The 20,324-nt window shown below is 43.3% G+C and overlaps 2 protein-coding genes across 14 annotated transcripts in view; one reads left to right on the forward strand and one right to left on the reverse strand.

The window, feature by feature from the left end:
- Positions 1-7,471, reverse strand: part of SFI1 (SFI1 centrin binding protein) — an 84,305-nt gene extending 76,834 nt beyond the window's left edge. For 2 of the 5 annotated variants that reach the window (XM_032603114.1, XM_032603112.1), the window contains exon 1: positions 3,189-3,377. The gene's annotated coding sequence lies outside the window, so the exon portion shown is untranslated. Of the gene's footprint in view, positions 1-3,188; positions 3,395-6,917; positions 7,391-7,412 lie in introns of those variants that run through there. The other 3 variants (XM_032603110.1, XM_032603109.1, XM_032603113.1) reach the window with 3 other exon arrangements.
- A 10-nt stretch (positions 7,472-7,481) lies between these two features.
- Positions 7,482-20,324, forward strand: part of EIF4ENIF1 (eukaryotic translation initiation factor 4E nuclear import factor 1) — a 43,138-nt gene continuing 30,295 nt past the window's right edge. For 3 of the 9 annotated variants that reach the window (XM_032603122.1, XM_032603125.1, XM_032603127.1), the window contains exons 1-2: positions 7,482-7,610; positions 8,734-8,853. In XM_032603122.1, coding sequence (XP_032459013.1) covers positions 8,761-8,853 — 93 coding nt within the window. In that variant the 5' untranslated portion in view covers positions 7,482-7,610; positions 8,734-8,760. Of the gene's footprint in view, positions 7,611-7,658; positions 7,794-7,939; positions 8,091-8,419; positions 8,463-8,733; positions 8,854-20,324 lie in introns of those variants that run through there. The other 6 variants (XM_032603124.1, XM_032603121.1, XM_032603119.1 and 3 more) reach the window with 6 other exon arrangements.

Consider the following 20,324-nt stretch of genomic DNA (forward strand, 5'->3'; position numbering starts at 1 on the left):
ATGATTAATATCCTCAGTGAGATAAGAGAACATATTATATACACATAGAATAAAATAAGGATATTATTTAAAAGAAAACAAAAAGAAAACAAGAAAGATATAGGAGAATCAAAACATTAGAAGGTGGCTAATATGTCCCAGAAATAGGAAGAGGGGGGAAAATGACAAAAGGAAATAAAGTTAGAAAATCGAAGGCTCAATCCAGGGGATCAGATATATAACTAGCACGAATTCCAGAGAGACATGAGAGAACGAAAGAGGAAGAAATTATCAAAGAAATAAGAATTGTCTCAAAACTGAAAGATGTAAATCCTCAGATGAAAGGTCCTGAACCAAGGCCAAATGTCAGGGTAGATCAAACACTTTTTCCAACATGCAAGGAGAAAAGGCTTAAGATATGCCTTTATTGAGAAGATACAGGAAAACTGGACATTATCAAAATTAAACATTGGTGGGACTTCCCTGGTGGTCCAGTGGGTAAGACTGCACTCCCAATGCAGGAGGCCCGGGGTTTGATCCCTCGTCGGGGAACTAGATCCCGCATGCATGCCACAACTAAGAAGTCCACGTGCCACAACTAAAGATCCGTGTGCCGCAACTAAGACCCAGAGCAGCCAAAATTAAATAAATAAATTTTGTTTTTATTAAACATTCGTGCTTCAAAGGACATCATCAGGAAAGTGAAAAGAAAAAAAAAAGAAAGTGAAAAGATAACTCAATGAATGGGAAAAATATTTGCATATTTGCTAAGGAACTTGTATCTAGATTATATTTTTTAAATTCCTATAACTCAATAATAAAAACAATTAACCAAATTTAAAAATGGACAAAGGATGTGACTAGATATTTCTCCAGAGAAGATATATAATCAGCCAATAAGAACATTGAGATGCTCAACATCATTAGCCATCAGGGAAATAAAAATCAAATCACAATGAGGTACCCATCAGAATGGCCATAATCAAAAAGACAGAAGGATAATAATAAGTATTGGTGAAGATGTAGAGAAACTGAAACCCTCCTACACTGCTGGTAGTAATGTAAAATGGTGCAGCCACTTTGGAAAACAACCTGGCAGTTACTAAAAAGACAAATACAGAGTTACCATTTGATCCAGCAATCCCACTCTTGGTATATCTCTAAGAGAACTGAAACCGTATGTCTATACAAAAACTTGTACATGAATATTCGTAGCAGCATTATTCATAATAGCCAAAAAGTAGAAGCCCAAATGCCCACCAACTAAAGGATGGATAAACAAAATATGGTATATCCATACAATGGAATATTACTCAGTCATAGAAAGAAATGCAGTACTGTTACATGCTAAAACATGGATGAGCCTGGAAAACATTATGCTAAGTGAAAGACGCCAATAACAAAGGACCACATATTGTATGATCCCATTTATATGAAATGCTCAGAACAGGAAAATCTATAGAGTCTGTAAGTAAAATGGTGGTTGCCTACAGCTGGGAGGATTGAAGGGAAACAGTGAAGTGACTTAGTAATAGGTAAGGGCTTCTTTTTTGGGTAATTAAAATGTTCTAAAATTGATTAAGGTGATGGTTGGATAACTGGGAATATACTAAAAACAACTGAACACTTTAAATGTGTGAACGGTATGGTATGTGAATTATATCGCAATAAAGCTATTAAAAAAAGAAGAGGAGGAAGAAGTACTAAAAGTAGTAGTATTACAGGAAAATGTGCTCCAAAAACCAAGGAAATAAATCAAGAAGAAAAAAAAAAAAAAAAACCAGGGATCTGGGAACAGTGAATCTAACACAAAAGAATAGTAAAAAGAAACAAATTCCAGGACAGATGTCAAAGTAAGTCTCTGGATTAGAACTGGGAACAGCGGGCACAGAGCCACCAGAACAGATTAGAGCAGAGGAGGAAAGTCTCCAGGAAAGAAATGGAACTGATGGTTTTGAGAGTATGCAAAAAATTACTGACAGGTCTATGAGAAATACTGAAGCATTCAGAAAAAAACATTAGTGATCTGTGCATGGAACACTAGGAAAATAAGAAAATAAGACAATTATTAATTCTCAGAAAAAATGACGGGATGTAAGAGAAAGGAAGAGTTGCAGTTAGTCTACTCGGTTCAGCAGTGAATATCTGTTATATAATGTAAACACTGACTATTAACAACAAATTACCACATAACCACGTTGGTAAGATGAGGGAAGAAAACCTGTGCATCTCCCATGAATGGTCAACACTTAACGTGTAAACGTAACAAATCAAGAAATATCACCTATAAGGTTATTTACTTCCAATTTACAAATAACATCAGGAGGAACAGAATGGAAATTGGAATTAGAGCCTGGAGACTATTTTCTAATTTAAGGTTTTAATATTAATTTTTAAATACACATGTGAATTCGAAAAATGTAAAAGTATCTTAAAGAAGTTTCTATGGTATTCTGCAGCTCCTAACAATAACTGAGAAATGAATGATCTTACTAAAGAAAAGCAAGAAAATACCCAAATTCATATACTAGGGTAGCAGAATAAGCTTCAACTACTTCTTCCAGGAAGCCTTTCATGACACCTCCAAGTCTCATATTTCCACGGCACTTAGGCGGGTACCATGCCACCTAGAGTGTATAGATTAGATTCAAAATAGCATTCATGGAGCTGGTACTCTGTGCCAGGCACAGTACTAAACAATTTTCATTAATTATCTGCTTTAATACAACCACCCCAACAGGTGGTAACCATCTTTATTTTAAAGAAGAAGTGCCCCAGGTCACCAGCTAAGTAGGACAGCTGGGGCTGGTACTCAGGGCCCTAACACGATTCAGTCAACGAATAACAAATCTTTACTATAATCCAGAGATTAACAATAAATCTGAACGGCCTCCCATCAAATAAAAACGGAGCACTAATCTCCCGCTGCGGGTGTTTGCCCAATTGGCCCTCGGGGCTCAGGTGTGGCCCCTACGGTCTGAAAACCCTCGCCCGTCGCTCGGCCACGCAGCAGGGATCCAGAAACCCCGAATTCGGATACGCGCACGCTAACAAGCCTTGCACTGACGCGGCACCAGCACCCGCCTGCGGCGCCCCAGACGCGCAGGAGGTCGTCGGGCGAGGAACGTGGGCCCCGCGAGCCGTCCTGCGCGCCTTTTTCCACCTCTCCTCCATTCTCGGACCTCAGCCCCATGGGGAGGTAGCCTCACCTGCACTTCTAGAGGAGGAGGAAACGGACGCTCCCACAGGGCAGTCACCGGCCAGGCTCGGAGAGAAGTGCGCTCGTCGCTGGGCTCCGGCCGGAGAGGCCGAGCGCTCCCGCCTCACGCTTCAGAGAAATCCCGGCAGACGTGGTCTAGCCTCCTCAAGCCCGCGCGGCCTACGCCAGCCTCCGCGCTTTCCCGCCCCTTAGGACGCAGATCTTGCGCCGGCCCCGCCCCCGTCTCCACGGCGACGCGGCGTGCGTGAGGGACGCCCAGCCCAAGATCCGGGAGTTAGCCGAGCCTCAGGGCAGCAGGCGACTCACCTCCCCGTGGCCGCTTTGGAGACCCAGCAATGCGAGTTGGCCCCGAGGTGCGTGGATAGACGTGCTGTCAGGGCGGCCCCGCGTAGGGCTCTCTGCCCCCGTGGCCTACTCGCTTCTTTTACAGCTCAGCCTCCCACTGCTACTCTTAGACACGAGGAGTGGGAGCTGTCTTGAAGCGGATTCCCGCGTTACGCTTCGCGTGGCAAGCACCAGGGACGAGGCTCCCGTGTAGAGGCCGGCGCGGACCGAGGCCCTCCTTCCCCCACCTCCCGGCTCCCGCGTGAGCCTCTCTGGCTCTCGATGGTTTCCGGGGAACGCAAGCCGGTCCCCGGGGCCTGGGGCGCGCGCATTCGTAGACTGGGAGGTCGTCAATCTTGACCGCGCGGGTGAGGGCTGCGCTACCGGCGAATTAAGATTATCCCAGGTTGATGGCGTCTCTTAACCATCACTTTTAAAATGTAATTAACAAGCATTGTTAGTAAATAGTCATTAATTTAAAAGATGATCAGAGTGGGCCCAAATTTTAAAAAGTGGGCATGGGTAGGTAGGGCATTTTTTTTTTTAATTAACGAATAGTTGATTTACAATGCTGTTAGTTTCAGGTATACAGAAAAGTGATTCAGTTTTATGTATATATATACACACTATTCTTTTTCAGATTATTTTTCATTGTAAGTTATTAAGGTAGGGCATTTTTATATCCTTTTCTCCTGTGCTTCGTAAAGCATCATTTGAAAGCACTTGATATTTCTGGTGGAGAGCGCAAAACAAAGGCTAGCATTATGCATTTAAATGCCTGAAAGATTTTACGTTAAAAACATGAAGGACAAAAAACTTGTTGGGTGCCTTGGTATTAGAATCACAGGTAATTTGCATTTTTGCTCTTTTTTTTACCTATGTTAATTTTTGTAATTAAAAGTGTTTAAAAGAAGTTCCATTTTAGCGGGACACGGGAACCAAACTTTAATCTGAAGTTATGTGGCAAAGTAGTTCTTAAATAATTTAGTTACTTTCAAACTCCTGATTAACACTGTAACTAATATTTACTGACTGTAATGTTACTCTTATGAGTACTTTATTAAATTACATTTATATAAATTATGACAATCCAGTATGAAAAATCAGTAAGCATGCTTTCTAAATGACTTGCTGATACTTTGTCATGGGCATTTACCACCATCAGCTTTGACTAATTTAGGAAGGAATTAAAGGCATTTGCATTATAATGAAAATAATTAGTCCCATTGGGTAAGATTAGATAACAATATAGAATAACAATAGCTAGTGCAGCAGCGCTTGGTGATGTCAGACTCTTTTAACTACTTTGCATATATAAAATCAAAGATGTAAAGTGCCAGAAAGGGTTTAGGCTCAGCAAATAATTTGCTCTATGGTCTTACAGAAGTCTCTTAATAATTTCTTTGTAGTCGTTGAATACATGATGCCGCAACTGTGAAACTGTTCAAATCCTATTTTCTTGGAAGTAGGGATTACCCTTGGAGAAAGAAAAGCTGAGTAGGAAAAAGCTCATTTAGAAATGTGGAGAGCAGTGGAGGTCTGAGTTGAGGCTGCTCTCAAAATTTTTAGGTTTCTGATTTCTATTTGCTTCTCTGCTGTTCTTGGACTGTTAATTTCCCCAACTGACTGAAAGTTGGGAGTCCCTTTATGCCAAATATTTGAAACAAGAATTTGAACCTAAACCAAGATCTTACAAATATTTAGTAAAGAAGTAGAATCTTTTTTCTCTTACTCTCTCAAAGGGGTTCCTATACTGATATTTGAAAATTCATTTTCATTGCAAAAGGGGGCATTTAGAATTACAAATTATCATTCCTGCCAAAGAGAATAACATTCAAAAGCAACAATGAAACAAGGATTTGCAAGCATCTAGCTTTTACATGACACAGGTGAAAGAAGTTCACAGATGCCCTCCCTTAGTGAATGATTACCTTTATTCCTAGGTAATAATTGTCTTCTCCTTTAATAAGGACAGAGTAAGGCTTTGAGAGGTAAGAAGTGAGTTGAGAACATGGTTCTACAAGACATTAAAGAAGAGCCTGGGGGAAGAGTACATCCTCCATAGGATAGACCAGAAGACCCAGGAAATGAGCTTCAGGCCAGGCCTTTATGATAATACCTACAATGCCTTGAGCACATTTCATATATGGCTGGTGGTAATTTAAAAATATGCCCACAAATTCTGTGACACTTCCCATATAAAGGTGTAGTCTAAGTCCTCTTCCCTTGAATATAGGCCAGCCTTAGCGATGCCTATCTAAGGAACAGCATGTGGCATAAGAGACAGTGACTTCGAGGCTAGGCTGTACAACTGTCTGGCCCTCTCCTAATTGGACACTTGCCTGGGAATCTAGCCACCATGTTATGAGGGAGCTCATGTCACAGAGAGACCAGGTTTAAGTGTTCCAGCAGTAGCTCCATTGGTTCCAGCTGACAGCCACCAACCACCACCAAACATGTGAGTGAGCCATTAGATGTTCCTAGCACACAGTCTTCCAGCTGATGTTGAAGGGAGCAGAGACCAGCTGTCCCAGTTAGGACCACCCCAAATTACAGATTTGGTGCAAAATAAATGTTGGGTTAAGCCATTGAGTTTGGGGATAGTTTGTTACACAGCAAAAGATAACCAGAACAGTGGTTTTAATGTTATCTCTTTAAAGCCTGAAAATTAGGTACTACTATCTCTTTTTGCGGTACGCGGGCCCCTCACTGTTGTGGCCTCTCCCGTTGCGGAGCACAAGCTCTGGACGCGCAGGCTCAGCGGCCATGACTCACGGGCCCAGCTGCTCCGCGGCATGTGGGATCTTCCCGGACTGGGGCACGAACCCGTGTCCTCTGCATCGACAGGCGGACTCTCAACCACTGCGTCACCAGGGAAGCCCTGCTATCTCTCTTTCATAGATGAGTAAACAGGTTCAAAAAAGTGAAGTGACTGGCTCCGGTTTCATACTGAGTGGCAGGGCCAGAATTTAAGAGCTTCAAAAAAATAGGCCTTCTCCACTTCTCCACAGTGGCTTGCAGAGAGAGGATAGTTGTGAGAAACTCATTTTATTCATCATTAGAGACGAAAATAAAAAGTTTTCATAATTGTTTTGTCCGTTGCCAATACACAAGAACGGGCACTTAGTGCGCAATCACTGCCCAGTCGGCTGATTTCACAAGTGAAGCTTAAAGAAAGTAGGCCGTAGACTTCGCTATACTTTGGCGAGAAAAATTACATTTCCCTCCACAGCCGTGTATCATTCCACTGTCCCACGGGTCAGAAACCGGCTCACACGTGATCTCCGTCAAACCTTTCCTCCCCGCATGGCAATTACTCTCATTTGTTCACAGAGGAGGAGAATTATATGTGCGTCTCCGTGGCCGTCAGCCGGTCTCAGCACTACATACTAACCGCCTGACATTCGCAGTTTCATCTTTCACCCAAACGCACTTGCACTTCTTCCCGTGCAGGCTATGGGGCGGGAAAGAACACTCAATGAATTTGTCAGTCGCCCGTAGCTCATTCAAAAGCAACCGTGGCAAGTTTGCTTATTAATGCAGCAACGCGTAATCTCGCTTATTCCTCATACACGTAGAGGCCATTTTAATAAAAGCGAAACTCAGAAGTCAGAACTTTACCCAAGATTACACCACCAGTAAAAAAAAAAGAGCCAAGGTTCGAACCCCAACCGGAAGGCGCACAGCCCTCAAGTTCGCCTAACTCAAGATTCCCGCCGCCGACGCGAACCGTGCAAACGCAGCGGCCGACCCACTGCCCGACCGCGGTCACCCTCCCTGGAGAGCCGCCGGGCGGGGGTCGCAGGCTTCAAGCTCGGCCCCGCCCCGAAGCGCACGTGGGAACTGGGCGTCCTCCCCAGGGCTGCCCACGACGACCGCCTGAGCACACCTGAGAGGGTTTCTGCGGCCCCCGGCCAGGCCTCCTCCCCCTGCCGTCATCCCTTCCCGGCCTCCGCCTCCCCGCCGCCGTGCGTACGCAGGGGCCGGCGCCCAGGGAGCGCGCCGCGATGTTTCCTTTTTCCGGCCGGCACCGCCGCGGACACCTCATATCCGGGCGCGCGTCGGCGAAGGCTGCGCTGAGGCCAGGGTGCGTGGAGGGAGATATTAAGGGGGAGTGGGCTGGGGAGGAGGGGCGGAGGGCTGGGCTGCGGTTACGGCGGCTGAAGGGAGACAATCCGAGCGGGTTGGGGGGGGCGAGAGCGAAGGCCGCGCAGAGCAGCCCTCGGACCGGCGCGGGCGACGGGCAGGGGAGCGGCGGCCGAGGCACCGAGTAAGGGCTGGGTGGCGGTGGGGGCGCCGGGATTCGGGGCGCCGCGCGCCTGGGCCCGCGGGAAGAGAAGGGGCGCGGGTGCGCTGCGCCCAGGTTCGCGGGCGTGAGCGCGAGCGCCGGGGCGCGCGCGGGGGCCGGAGAGGGGCGCGAGGCCAGCGGGGCGGCCGGCTGGCAGCGGGCGGGCTGGCGGGGCCCGAGCCGCCGGCCCGGATGGCGGCGGGCCTGTACCGGCTCCAGCTCGGAGTGCCTGGGCCGGGGGATTCGGCCTCCCCGCTTCCTCCGGCCCACCTCCCCTCCGTGAGTACTGTCCCCGCCCATTCTCCGAAGGAGGCCGCTGGGTCGGGGCCTGCGCGAGAGGCCGGGGGTTGGGGTCTCAGCCAGGGGAAGCTGAGCTTTAGAGCTGAAGCCTGCGCTCGCCCCTTCCTTGCCAGGGGCTCCCCTGACATGTCCACAGGTGCGGCTGGCCTAGTGAGGGGCGCTCTGGCCCCGTCCCCAGTCCCTGGCCTCCGGTAACAAGGGGCAGCTGGCGCCGTCCATTGGCAAGTGACAGGCACTTTACCACTGCCCGACTTCCCGGATCCCCAGCTCCAGCCAGTCTCCTACCTGCCCCCACTCCGAGAAACTTCCACACTACTGCCTGAACGGCCCTCACGGGTGGCGGCGACTAATGTTGGTTTCTTTTTGTATTAAAACTGCTTAAAGGGTGGACCCTGATTTGGGCATGTTGCACCTTATCCTGTGATGCTTAGTTCTTTGATAGAAGAGGTATCTAAGTACCAGTGTTTCTGTTTCCAAGTGGGTTCTGGTTTATAGCGTAATTGTTGGGTGAGGGTTTTCTAAAGGTAGTCAGTCTAAGAGATATGAATTTCCGTTTCTTAAACAGTCAGGACTTCTGAAAATTTATTGTTCTCAGTGACAGCTTTGTGCTGATTTCTTCCAGGTGCAAAGAACTGTAGACCAAGGAGCCATGGATAGAAGTGTGGGTGAAACAGAAAATGGAGATGCCTTCCTTGACCTGAAGAAGCAACCGATCTCCAAATCCCCGCATCGCTATACAAAAGTAGGCTTTGTGGGCTTCCCTGGTGGCGCAGTGGTTGGGAGTCTGCCTGCCGATGCTGGGGTCGCGGGTTCGTGCCCCGGTCTGGGAGGATCCCACGTGCCGCGGAGTGGCTGGGCCCGTGAGCCATGGCCGCTGAGCCTGCGCGTCCGGAGCCTGTGCTCCGCAGCGGGAGAGGCCACAGCAGTGACAGGCCCGCGTACCGCAAAAAAAAAAAAAAAAAAGTAGGCTTTGTTATTAATGAAATAGTGTTTCTTTATAGGTGAGGAGATTAGTAACATTGTGTAGGAATTTTATTAGTATTATTTAAAGTGGTAGTCTCATTCTGACTCACTATGTGAACTAAATATTAACTAGATTTAGTAAAGCATTGCTTTGAACTTTTTTCTGCAGTGTGAATACCCAGAGTTTAAACTAGAATTTGCCCCTAAGTGGCCTTCAGGTGAAGGGAATATTGGCTCGATATTCCCTGTGTGAATTTGTGGATCAGTATACGTTGGCAGACAAATTCTGTAACAGCTGTGTAATTGGTGTGTTATTGACTTACATTCCATAGAGTAGGGATTTCGGCTCTGGGATGCCTCACAGAAATCAGTGTCCTCTGTATTGATGTTTCCTTGAGAGGCGAACTCCCCATAGGAATACTCTGGTGTGCTTGCCTAGGGTAACCAGATTTTTAAATTCTTTTTTTTTTTTTTTTACTTCCTGTTGTAAAATGCATATGGATTCAACAAAAGTTAAGACTTCAAGCTAAAAACTTGTGGTGATTTAAAACTCCTCCAGATATCTCCTCTTTCAGGGGAGTGGGGGAGGAGGAATCACCTCAATGTTGTATATTTATTGAAGCTATTGTTTCACTGTCCTGTGGGCTACTGAACATTTCTGAAGAGGTTGACCGGAGCAGTGAATTCTTTCCTAGTGCACTGAACTGTGTTGAGCTGGAGTACATAAAATGTGCATGGGACTGTTGACGGGAAGGGTTGTGTCCTAGTTGGGCCCATATCTGTTACTTCCCTGGTGTGAACCCCATCAAGGATTCTAACGTGGTTATCATCCCTGGCTTCCCAGGATACTATTGGTTAGTATTTTAAACTCGGGCTTTGTTTGTGTACTGATGCTACTACTCTTTAACTACTTGATAAACTATCCGATGCTATTGGAGTAATGTTCATTTTTAGCATTAAAAAAAAATTTGAGGAAAAGAGTGTTTTCAGGTGTAAAAGAGTTTTGGTTAATTGCTGTATTAATACAGTCTGTTTTGGCATGACAGAATGTGAGTTGATAGAAAGCACTTTACTTCTTCATTCAGATTTGGTCTTCCCAAATATAGTTTCTCTCAAACCTGAGAGTGCTTGTATAGTATTTCACAACTTAAATTCATTACCTAAAATGTTGACAGGTGAAATCTGAATGGAGAAAAGCTTATTAAATGAAGGGAAAGTGATTTAAACTGCTCTTATTGATATAAGGTCATGTGAATTCAGGTCTCCCAGCAGTTTTTGAATAAAAGTTCTGACTGGTACTTTATGTGTAGAGTCCAGGCATAGAGGCTTTTGAATCACTGTCACACACTCATCAGAGGGTAGTATGTATATTTCATCTTTAATGTATATGCATCTTTATGCATAAGTCATTTTTAGGAAGATATTATTAGTCTTTCTTAGTGTAGAACTTATATGTGTCTACAGTAAAGACTGAGAAGCTCAATATTGCCCATTTTTGACAATCCAACCTCAGAATTCTGCCATGCTTAGATAAATGTGCCTTAAAGAAATTTTTAGGTTGACAGTTAAGTTTACATTCAATGGTCTTCTCTCCCCAATTTAGTTAGAAATAGTTTTACTTTCCACTTCATTCAAGAGTACTTAGTTAATGGCAATTTTAGGGTCATGTTTAGGCAGTGTTAGGGTATTAGGGTAGTGCTTTCATATATATGTTTCTCAACACTCTGGTAATTTTATGTGGGATTTGAGGCAAACTAAGCCTTTTTCCTTTTGAAGGAAGTTTGAAACAGTCCTATGTTCTGAGCACTATAATAAATGCCTTTTGGTTCCACAACTAGAATAATATTTGAACCATCGTACTCCCTATTTACATATTGGGATCAAACTATTGGAATAAATAAAAAAAAATTTAGTAATGTTTCTGCCACTTCAGGTTCACAAGCTAGAAAGTTTAGAAGCAGTAGAAGGAAACTGTCCTCAGTGATTTTTGTAAGTGATGTCTTTTCTGAAAACTTTTGTAATTGAGGGATTTGTAATTAACTACAGGGTCAAAAAAACACTGGCCAGATGAGAGGGTTTCTTAAGTTTTGACCCTTCTCCACTTAGTAGTGTTCAGTTGTTTTATGGGATAACGTGAATAGTCTGTTCAGAATTCGAGGTTTTTTCCCTATGAAGGTGGAGGAGTTCAGATGTTTGGCGAGTGCTTTTCAAGGTAACAGACCAGAGTTTCCTGTGTGGTAGGACATCCTTTAGTCCAGCTAGCTTCTCAAACCTTAATGTGTCTGGGGATCAGCTGTGAACCTTGGTAAAGTGTGAATTCTGATTGTTAGGACAAGGGTGGACTTGAAAATGTGGCCTCTTAACCAGCTCCCAGGTGGTGCCCATTCTGCTGGTCCACTGACCATGCTTTGAGTAGCAAGGCTTTAGTCTTCTGTGGAGAACTTGAAATATGGTGTTGATGTTGTCAAGCAACTCAGGTGCATAGTTACTCCCCAGGGTTCAGTTGGTGTCCATTGTGTTTCCATGAATGTCTCAGGAACTCAAGTTAGGGTCACATTGGGAATTTTCAGGCCTACTCCTAAGCCTCAGTGATTATTAATTTGGATGGTTATGAGTAGCTTTATTATATGCACCTGCTATCCTGAGGGTCTTGAGCCCTTAATTTATAAACCCACTCAGGTCCATTTTGCCAGGCCAGATTCCTAAGATCAAAAGCTATGTTTTGGTAGTATTCAAGTGTGCAATTTTTCTAAAGTGAATATTGAAGGACTTTGGGAGGTTATAGACTGGGATCTCATATCAAAAGTCATGGATTAAAAATGGTTTAGACAGTGGTTCTCAAAGTGTGGTCCTCAAAACTACCATTTAGTATCATCTGGTAAATTGTTAGAAATACAAAATCTCGGGCCCCATCTCAGAGGTATTGAATCAAACTCAAGGGTTAGGGCCAGCCATCACCGGCTGACTAACAAGTAATGCAGAGAATTCTGACTCAGATTCAAGTGTGAGAACCATTAGTTTAGAAAACAGGAGGTAGTGAGTCTTATTAGTGGAAAAAGTTTGGGACTCATTCAGCTTTTTCTTAGCTTCATCAGTGGTCCTTGTTTACCAGTTCTTGAGATGTAGTACCTGCTCTTCTATCAGTGATACCATCTTCTGCTTGAAGTACAAAATAGAAATGCTTTGGCCTGTCCCACTATTCAGATCCATGTTTTTTTCTTCAGGCGAACAGACTGATTTTCTTAGATCACAAAGTATTACGTACTTTGTGCTTTCCCCTTTGCTCCTGTAGCTTGCCACTGACTCCTTGTTGAATGCTGTCACCTGCCAGTTGGACACGGAATAAAAGCGGAGGACACTCAGAATATTCAGCTTGATACTGACCAATGTTAACCATGCATGTTAAATCTACCAGCTGAAAAATAGGTGTTGGATTATCTGAGTTATACCTGTGTGCTCTTCATTGCCTTGACCAGTTATAAATTGGCACCGTTTTATTTGTCATTGTAGGGATCTTTAAAGGAGGCCACCCTAATTTGTGGCTGATGGGCAGTTGGTCACAGTGGTACAGCCATGTTTGTGTCTTTGTTTCTTTGTTTTGTTTTGTTTGTTTTGGCCATGCCACACAGTTGCAGGATCTTAGTTCCCTGGCCAGGGATTGAACCCGGGCCCCAGCAGTGAAAGCACCAAGTCCTAGCCACTGGAGCACCAGAGAATTCCCTTTGCTTTAAAATCATTAAGAAAACAAACAAGCAACTGAATTGGACTGATTTGAGTAACCCTCTAGCCTTCTTGGAGAGAATCAGTTGCAAGACTTGAAGTCAAGCCTTTGAGAATACTCTTTGATTTAAATTCTAGGTTGAAATCAGTAGTCCGATGGTCAGTTTTTGCTATACAAAGATCTCATTTGATCTTCATGGGTACTTCATACCTATACTTCATGGGTATCTCATAAACTGAGTTGAATAGTAGGCTCTAACAGGTGGCATTTCAGTGAGGCACTTAGCTATAAACTTATAAGATAGTATAAAAATAGGGGTGCCTGTTTATATGGGGGAAGGCAGAATTGTGGTACCAAAAATCATGATACCATGTTAATGTTTCAGCTGTCCAGAAACCTGACTGGAAGTTCTTAGAGGGGGCTGGCTGGCAACACCATAGATACTGTCTTCTGACTGCTCTTTCCTACCTGTTCCGATTTTAAGTCATCTTGAAAAGTTGGGATTAAGGACCCTTGCCCCCTTGGGTATCCTCTCCTCCTTCCTCATGGTGGGAACTTCTAGCTAGATAATGAGCCAGTAATTTCACAATTGGAACGTCTGACATAGAAATCTGTGGTTCTAGCACCCCTTCCTAAATCTTTGGTTCAGGAAGGGGTGCTGTAAGAGGAGCTGGCCTAGGGGAAGCCTGCCTGAGGAGGTGGCAGTTCGTTCAGGGTTCCCAGCAGTCCCACTGGACTGGGACAGACCCAACACTGAGTGACAAAGCTGCTGAGAGGGGTTGGGCACCTTCCCCTGTCCTCTCAAGAGAATCACTGGAGAGGAGAGGATAAGGGGCCACTGAGCCCCACTGCCTGGTTTGGGATCCCCCACTCTTCCACCTACTTACCCTGTGTTGCCTTCAGTCATATTCTCAACTTCTCTGACTCTCATCTTTTTTCCTCTGTAAAATGCAGATAGAATAGTATCTAACCCATAGGATTTTTGTGGGGAATAAATGAGAAAATGAATATTAAGTGCTTAGAAAAGTGGCTGGCACACAATAAGTGTTAAAAACTGCTTATGATCGGGGCTTCCCTGGTGGCGCAGTGGTTGAGAGTCCGCCTGCCGATGCAGGGGACACGGGTTCGTGCCCCGGTCTGGGAAGATCCCACATGCTGCGGAGCGGCTGGGCCCGTGAGCCATGGCTGCTGAGCCTGCGCGTCCCGGAGCCTGTGTTCCGCAACGGGAGAGGCCACAACAGTGAGAGGCCCGCGTACCGCAAAAAAGAAAACTGCTTATGATGTAATAAAGGTAGGGAGAGATACTGAAAGATAGCTTCTTTAGATACCACCTTTAGGTCAAGGTGCTTATTTTCTAAATGTCACAGTAACCATCTCCATTTTAATATGAAACCACAAAGCACTATGAAGATGTAATGCTACCACCCTAAAAATGATTTTCATAAGTTTCCTTCTGGTACTTATTTACCTGCTTACTTCATGTTTTACATTGCTTTTATCGGTTGTATAAACGCATTTAAAAGCCAAGGTTTATTTTTATTATGTTGGCCAGATCAACAGAAAAAGCAGGGTTTCCTTTTTTTTTTTTCCCCTATTCCCATTTTCTTAGCTTCACATAAATCCTTTCAATAGAAGAAAGTCTTTGCATCAAATCAGCCACCATTAGAGGCTTGGGTGAATCCAGGTGCTGAGTCCTGCTTATCAGCTCTGCAGGATCCAGTTTGCATCCTGACCTGCCTGTAAGAACTGTTCTAAACGGTGCCCCTTTAGCAACAAACCTCATGAATGGGGGATGGTGGAAGGTATCTCAGACACCCCGTGTGTCATTGGTTCTCCATTGCCCTGGCTGTCATCTATGAATGCCATTACCCCATTGTGATCTATTTTTAAAAGCTTTCTAAGCCTTTCAGAAAAGTCATGTGACTCATAGATTGAAATATCAGGTCAGTCAGCAACCATCTGAGAGCCTGATGGGCCAAGCCCAATGTTAGTGGGTATGTGGAGGGTGGGGACTAGAAGAGGAGGTCAAAGGGGGACCCAACCCAAGCGCTGCTCCAGGGACATCTGCCTTCTTTAGGAAGAGCCAGGCACACATAGGTGAGATACTGGGGCACTTCTACGGCGCTCAGACCACTAACAGTAAAATAAAAATATCCACGGTAATCATAAAAAGTTGGGCTTTTTACTCTTGTGAATTGAATTCAGCTCACGGAGGTAAAGAACATTTCCCCTTTCATCTCCTTCTATAAGTGACTTGTGTGAAACTCTATAATAGATTGTCATCAGAATGCATAGCTGCTTCTGCAGGGGATTTCTGCAGAAAGAAACTGTATAAGGTTTTAACCACTGTTGCTTTGGGCTTATACTCACATCATTTGCTTTCTACTTTAATTCTGATCACTGAAAGTGGGTGTCCATATTAGTAATTCCCAAATAGACTCTTTGGGAAGACTTGACACATTTTCTTTAAGGAAGGCTGCTAAAACTAAGAAAATGTGTTTATACTTCCTTGGGTGTGGGACTCTTAGCCAATTAGCAGCTTGTTCTTGCCTGGTCAGGTTTTAGTAACCTATGCAAAAATTAAGGTCTCTGTTGATAACTCTTCTCTTGTCCAGATGATAATTTTAGTGAACTTGTTCACGATGTAAGTTTCTGTGGATTGTCAGGACTCTACAAAAGGGTAATCTCACATCCCCTCCTGAAATACTCATCGGGAAGGCGCACTCCCAGTTCAAACTGGGCACTTCGAAGTATTTTGCCTTTAGCCAAACTTGAAGGTTTTCTTTGAAAATATCCCAGAGGGATTCCTTTCCAGGAATAGTTGCTGTTAAGGACTCTTGAGATGGCAAGTTCAAGAAGACTTCTTTTCAGAGATTGGAGAGCAGTGGGACCAGGGACCACAGTCATCTGCCTGTGCTAGCCACTAAGCATGGCACACAGGAAGTGTTCTGTGGACAGTTACGAAAGAGCAAACTCTGTGTTGACTTAGCTTATGGTTTCTCTCCTCCGCACTTAACTGGGGGATCCTCTCAAGCTGGGATACCATCTTAAGCAACTTAAGACATTGCTGAAGGTAACAGGTTTAGTTCTCTAAACCCAATGAGGAGGATCTCATTTTTCCCTAAATGTTGGGGTGGACCTTGGGCCACATTTTGAGAAACGTGATTGGTTTAAAGCACTACTTTTTAACCTCTGTGGGGTCCATTGGAGGTCTTTGGATAACCATTGGAGATGAACACTCATTGCAGAAATTGCACAAATGTGTTTTGTGTATGGTTTCCTTGATGCTGTGAAACTGGTTTAAGAAGCCCTGCTCTTAAGAACAGTACCTGTAGTTTGACCTAGATGTTTAAAGTTATTCCTAGGAGCTATTCAATCCAAGAATTGTTTTGTTTCCCCAGTTCTCAGCCTATTAATAAAGAAAATTGCTCTTCATCCTCTGTAGACAAGTGGTCTGTGTTTTGGACATTGCATTTGGTCAGAGGCATACCGTGGCACAGTCGGTGCTGCTGGCGTGGTTGATGCCTGTGTGCAACTCGCTCACTGTTCCACTTTGTGCTCTTACAGGCCTGTCAAGTTTGTACATTAAGCATTCACACCTAGAATATGCCAAGCGTATAAAGTCAACAAAGAAAACTGGAATAATATGGGAGGGAAAATTAAAACATTTTTACCAACCTGAGCCACTCTTTTGTATCCAAGAGTAGTTGGCATTTATAAATCTGTGATTAGAGCAGTAAGTCTGTAACAAGAGAAATTAAACAAAACATTAACCTCTGGTAACTATACCTCTTAGTTTACTTAAAAAAATTTTTTTTGAGATAGAATTCACATACATAAAATTCACCCCTTTTAAAGTGTACCATTTAGTGTTTTTAGTAAATTCACAAAGTTGTACAACCATCACTACTATCTAATCCAGAATATTTTCATCTTGGCAAACAAACTGTACCCATTAACAATCACCCCCGCCCCTTATCCCCTTCCCCCAGGCCCCGGCAACCATTAACCTACTTTCTGACTCAATGGATTTACCCATTTTGAATGTTCATATAAAGAGAATCTACGGTATGTGGCCTCTTGTGTCTGACTTCTTACACTTAACATAGTGTTTTCAAGGTTCATGTTGTACCATGTATGAGTACTTTATTCTGTTTTGTTGCTAAATATTAATTGTATAGGTTTACCACATTTTGTTTAACCATTTATCATTTGATGGACACATGGGTTGTTTAAGCTTTTTGGCTGTTGTGAATAATGCTGTGAGCATTTGTGTACAAGGTTTTTGTGTGAACATAATTTTTCATTTTTCTTTGATTTATAACTAGGAGTGGGATTGCTGGATCATGTGGTAACTGTGTTTAAGTTTTTGAAGAACTGCCACCATTTTCCACAGCAGCCGCACCATTTTCCATCCCCATCAGCAATGTTAGAGCGTTCCAGTTTCTCTACATCCTTGTTAATACTTATTTTCCCTTTTTTTAAAAATAGCCATCCTAGTAGACATTACATGGTATCTCGCTGTGGTTTTGACTTGCATTTGCCTGATGACTAATGATGTTGAACATCTTTCATGTGTTTGTTGGCCATTTGTGTATCTTTGGAGAAAAATCTATTGATCTTTTACCTGTTTTTTAAATTGGGTTATTGTCTTTTTGTTGTTGAGTTGTATGCGTTCTCTCTATATTCTAGACTCTTATCAGATACGTGATTTGTAAATATTTTTTTCTGTCCCGTGGGTTGTCATTTCACTTTCTTGACAGTGTCATAGGAAGCAAAAAAATTTCTAAATTTGAAGTCAAATTTATCTTTTTTCTTTGGTTGCTTAGGCTTTTGTTGTCATAGCTAAATAACATTGCTTAATCCAAGGTCATGAAGGTATATACCTATGTCTTCTTCTGAGAGTTTTATAGTCATAGCTCATATGTTTAAGTCTTTGATACATTTTGAGTTTCTTTTTGTATATAGTATGAGACAGGGGTAAACTTTATTTTTTTGAACAGTCAGATTTACAGAAAAGCTGGGAACATATCTTATATTGGTATGGTACAGTTATTACAATTAACAATGTTGATACATTGTGATTAACTAAAGTCCATACTTTATTCACATTTCCTTAGTTTTAAACCAATGTCCTTTTTCTGTTCCAGGATTCCATCCAGGAGACCATATTTCATTTAGTTGTCATCTCTCCTTAGCCTCCTCATTTCCCTTGTTTGTAAGGCTTTTTTTTACCTTTGTTCAAATATTTTTTGATCCCCGCAAATAGAACATTTTGGTCCATCTACATGTTTTGTGGCTGTGTTAAAATTTTAATCTTTGCAAGTTGACTCCTAAATAAATAGATAAATTTATTAGCGTTTCAGCAAACAGCTGCAGTAGTAACAGAGAACACCTATCACTTGGGCTCCCTATTATCATTTGGAGTTAAAAGTTTCAAACAGAGCCTCATTGTTTAGAAACTTTTTGTATATTGAGAATATACATATTTAAGTATAAAATACATTGCCCTTGGTTTAATAGTATACTAGGGTTCTTAGTTTAATATTTGGATTTGAGGGTGGTGGAGCGAGGGGATATGTAATAATCTTTGGGTTGCTTCTAATAGCAGAAGATTGCTTTGCAGTGTTTTTTCCTGTAGTGTATAAGTATTTCCTATATTGCAAGGTCCTTCCTGTTTTTACTGGAAAATGTTTTAAGCCCTACTGTTCTTAGGATTTCTGTATTGTTGCATCTGCAATCATCATAACTACTATTGGTCCATCTTCCCCACCCCTCACCACCAAATTTGTGTCACCCCTGCCCTTCTGACGCTGTGTTCACCATGCAGATTTCACTGGACTCCAGTCTCTACTGGCAATTTGCAGGTGGTATGTCAGTACTTCGACAGTTTTTTCAGAATTTTGAGTAGCCTTTAGACATTTTCTTACATTTAGAATTCTGTTTATCTCAGACTTCCAACTTTTTCTAGGTATATCTACCCAATTAATAAGACATAATTCATAAATGAATCCTAAATAAATGTAAATAATTGATATTCTGGTTTTAAAACTAAAATGTCATCTTGTTCTAGGGCATTTTGCTATTTCTCACCCAACGGAGAAAACATTTAGGTGCCTCAGGTGTCTGAAGATACTGAGTAACTTCATGGCATGCTTATATGCTGTGATTCCTGTAGGCTGAGAGAGTAACTCTATCCCTCCGTATTTACCGCAAGATGTGGGAAGCAGTGATCAGAGAAGCAGCAAGCATTCTGTTGTGAGGCCTGTGACGGGGGTGTTGGAGAGGCCACAGCACAATGGTATATGCTTTTTTGCAAGGCAGTTGTAGCATTTTACTGGTACTGAGAGTTTGGGAATTGCTGTGTTTTTTTTTTTTTGCGGTACGCGGGCCTCTCACCGTTGCGGCCTCTCCCGTTGCGGAGCACAGGCTCCGGACGCGCAGGCCCAGCAGCCATGGCTCACGGGGCCAGCCGCTCGCGGCATGTGGGATCTTCCCAGACCGGGGCACGAACCCGTGTCCCCTGCATCGGCAGGCGGACTCTCAACCACTGCACCACCAGGGAAGCCCTGGGAATTGCTGTTTTTAACTTTACTATGAAAATGTTTATATAAAAAGGAGGCAGTGGTTTTGTGTATATGCATGTGTATGAGCAGGTGTGTGTGTGTGTGTGCACACGTGTGCATATATAACCGCACATATTTCCTAGTTCTGCTGAGAGGGCCTAGAAGCAAATGAGGATACCCAGTTCCCAAATCTTGATTTATTATACTATTCCCCACTTAAAGGAACTTGGATTTCTCAAGAAATGGCTGACTCTGGGGTTAGGACAGGATGAGTACAACATAAGGTAGAAAGTAAGAAAGTGCTTTAAAAAAATGATGGGGCATGTCCAAAGGATGCAGGAGCCAGCTTGAAGAGACTCTCAATTTGAGCACCAAAATAATTAAGGACATTAATAAATTATAGACGATTGGAAAAGCTGGGAATCTGTGAGCCCATGTCAATAATAAATAGGTAAATAAAAGGGGGAGAAGGGAGGGTTTGTATTTACAGTGGAATGCCAAGTGCCTGACTGGTAATTATGGAGGGAGGCCTACAGTTGAAAAATCAATATTGGTTTGGCTCAGAATCACCAGTAGATCTAAATTTATGGGGAAATTTTGATGAAGGCTAGAATATTTGGATGATTTTAAAGTGTCTCCCCACAGATTGCATACTGATTGCAAATGGGAGTGTAGTAACTAAAGAGTAAAACTGGAGAATACCTTGATCAGGTGGTTAACATCAAGTTAACATCACTGATGAGGGGCACATGGGTGACATAGGCATCCAGAGGTGATGCTCTGAGGTGGACATCTCTTAGGTTAGTATTCTGCTCCAGAGATGCTTACCCTCAATCTAATCATGAAGACACATTAGACAAACCTAAAATGAATAATGTTCTCTTTTTTAAAAAAAAAAAAGTAGGCTTTATTCTTTAGAAATGCTGATGTCATAAAAGACAAAAGAAGTTGTAGAAATGTTCC

The sequence above is a fragment of the Phocoena sinus genome, chromosome 14, assembly GCF_008692025.1.
Source record: "Phocoena sinus isolate mPhoSin1 chromosome 14, mPhoSin1.pri, whole genome shotgun sequence".
Classification (NCBI taxonomy): domain Eukaryota; kingdom Metazoa; phylum Chordata; class Mammalia; order Artiodactyla; family Phocoenidae; genus Phocoena; species Phocoena sinus.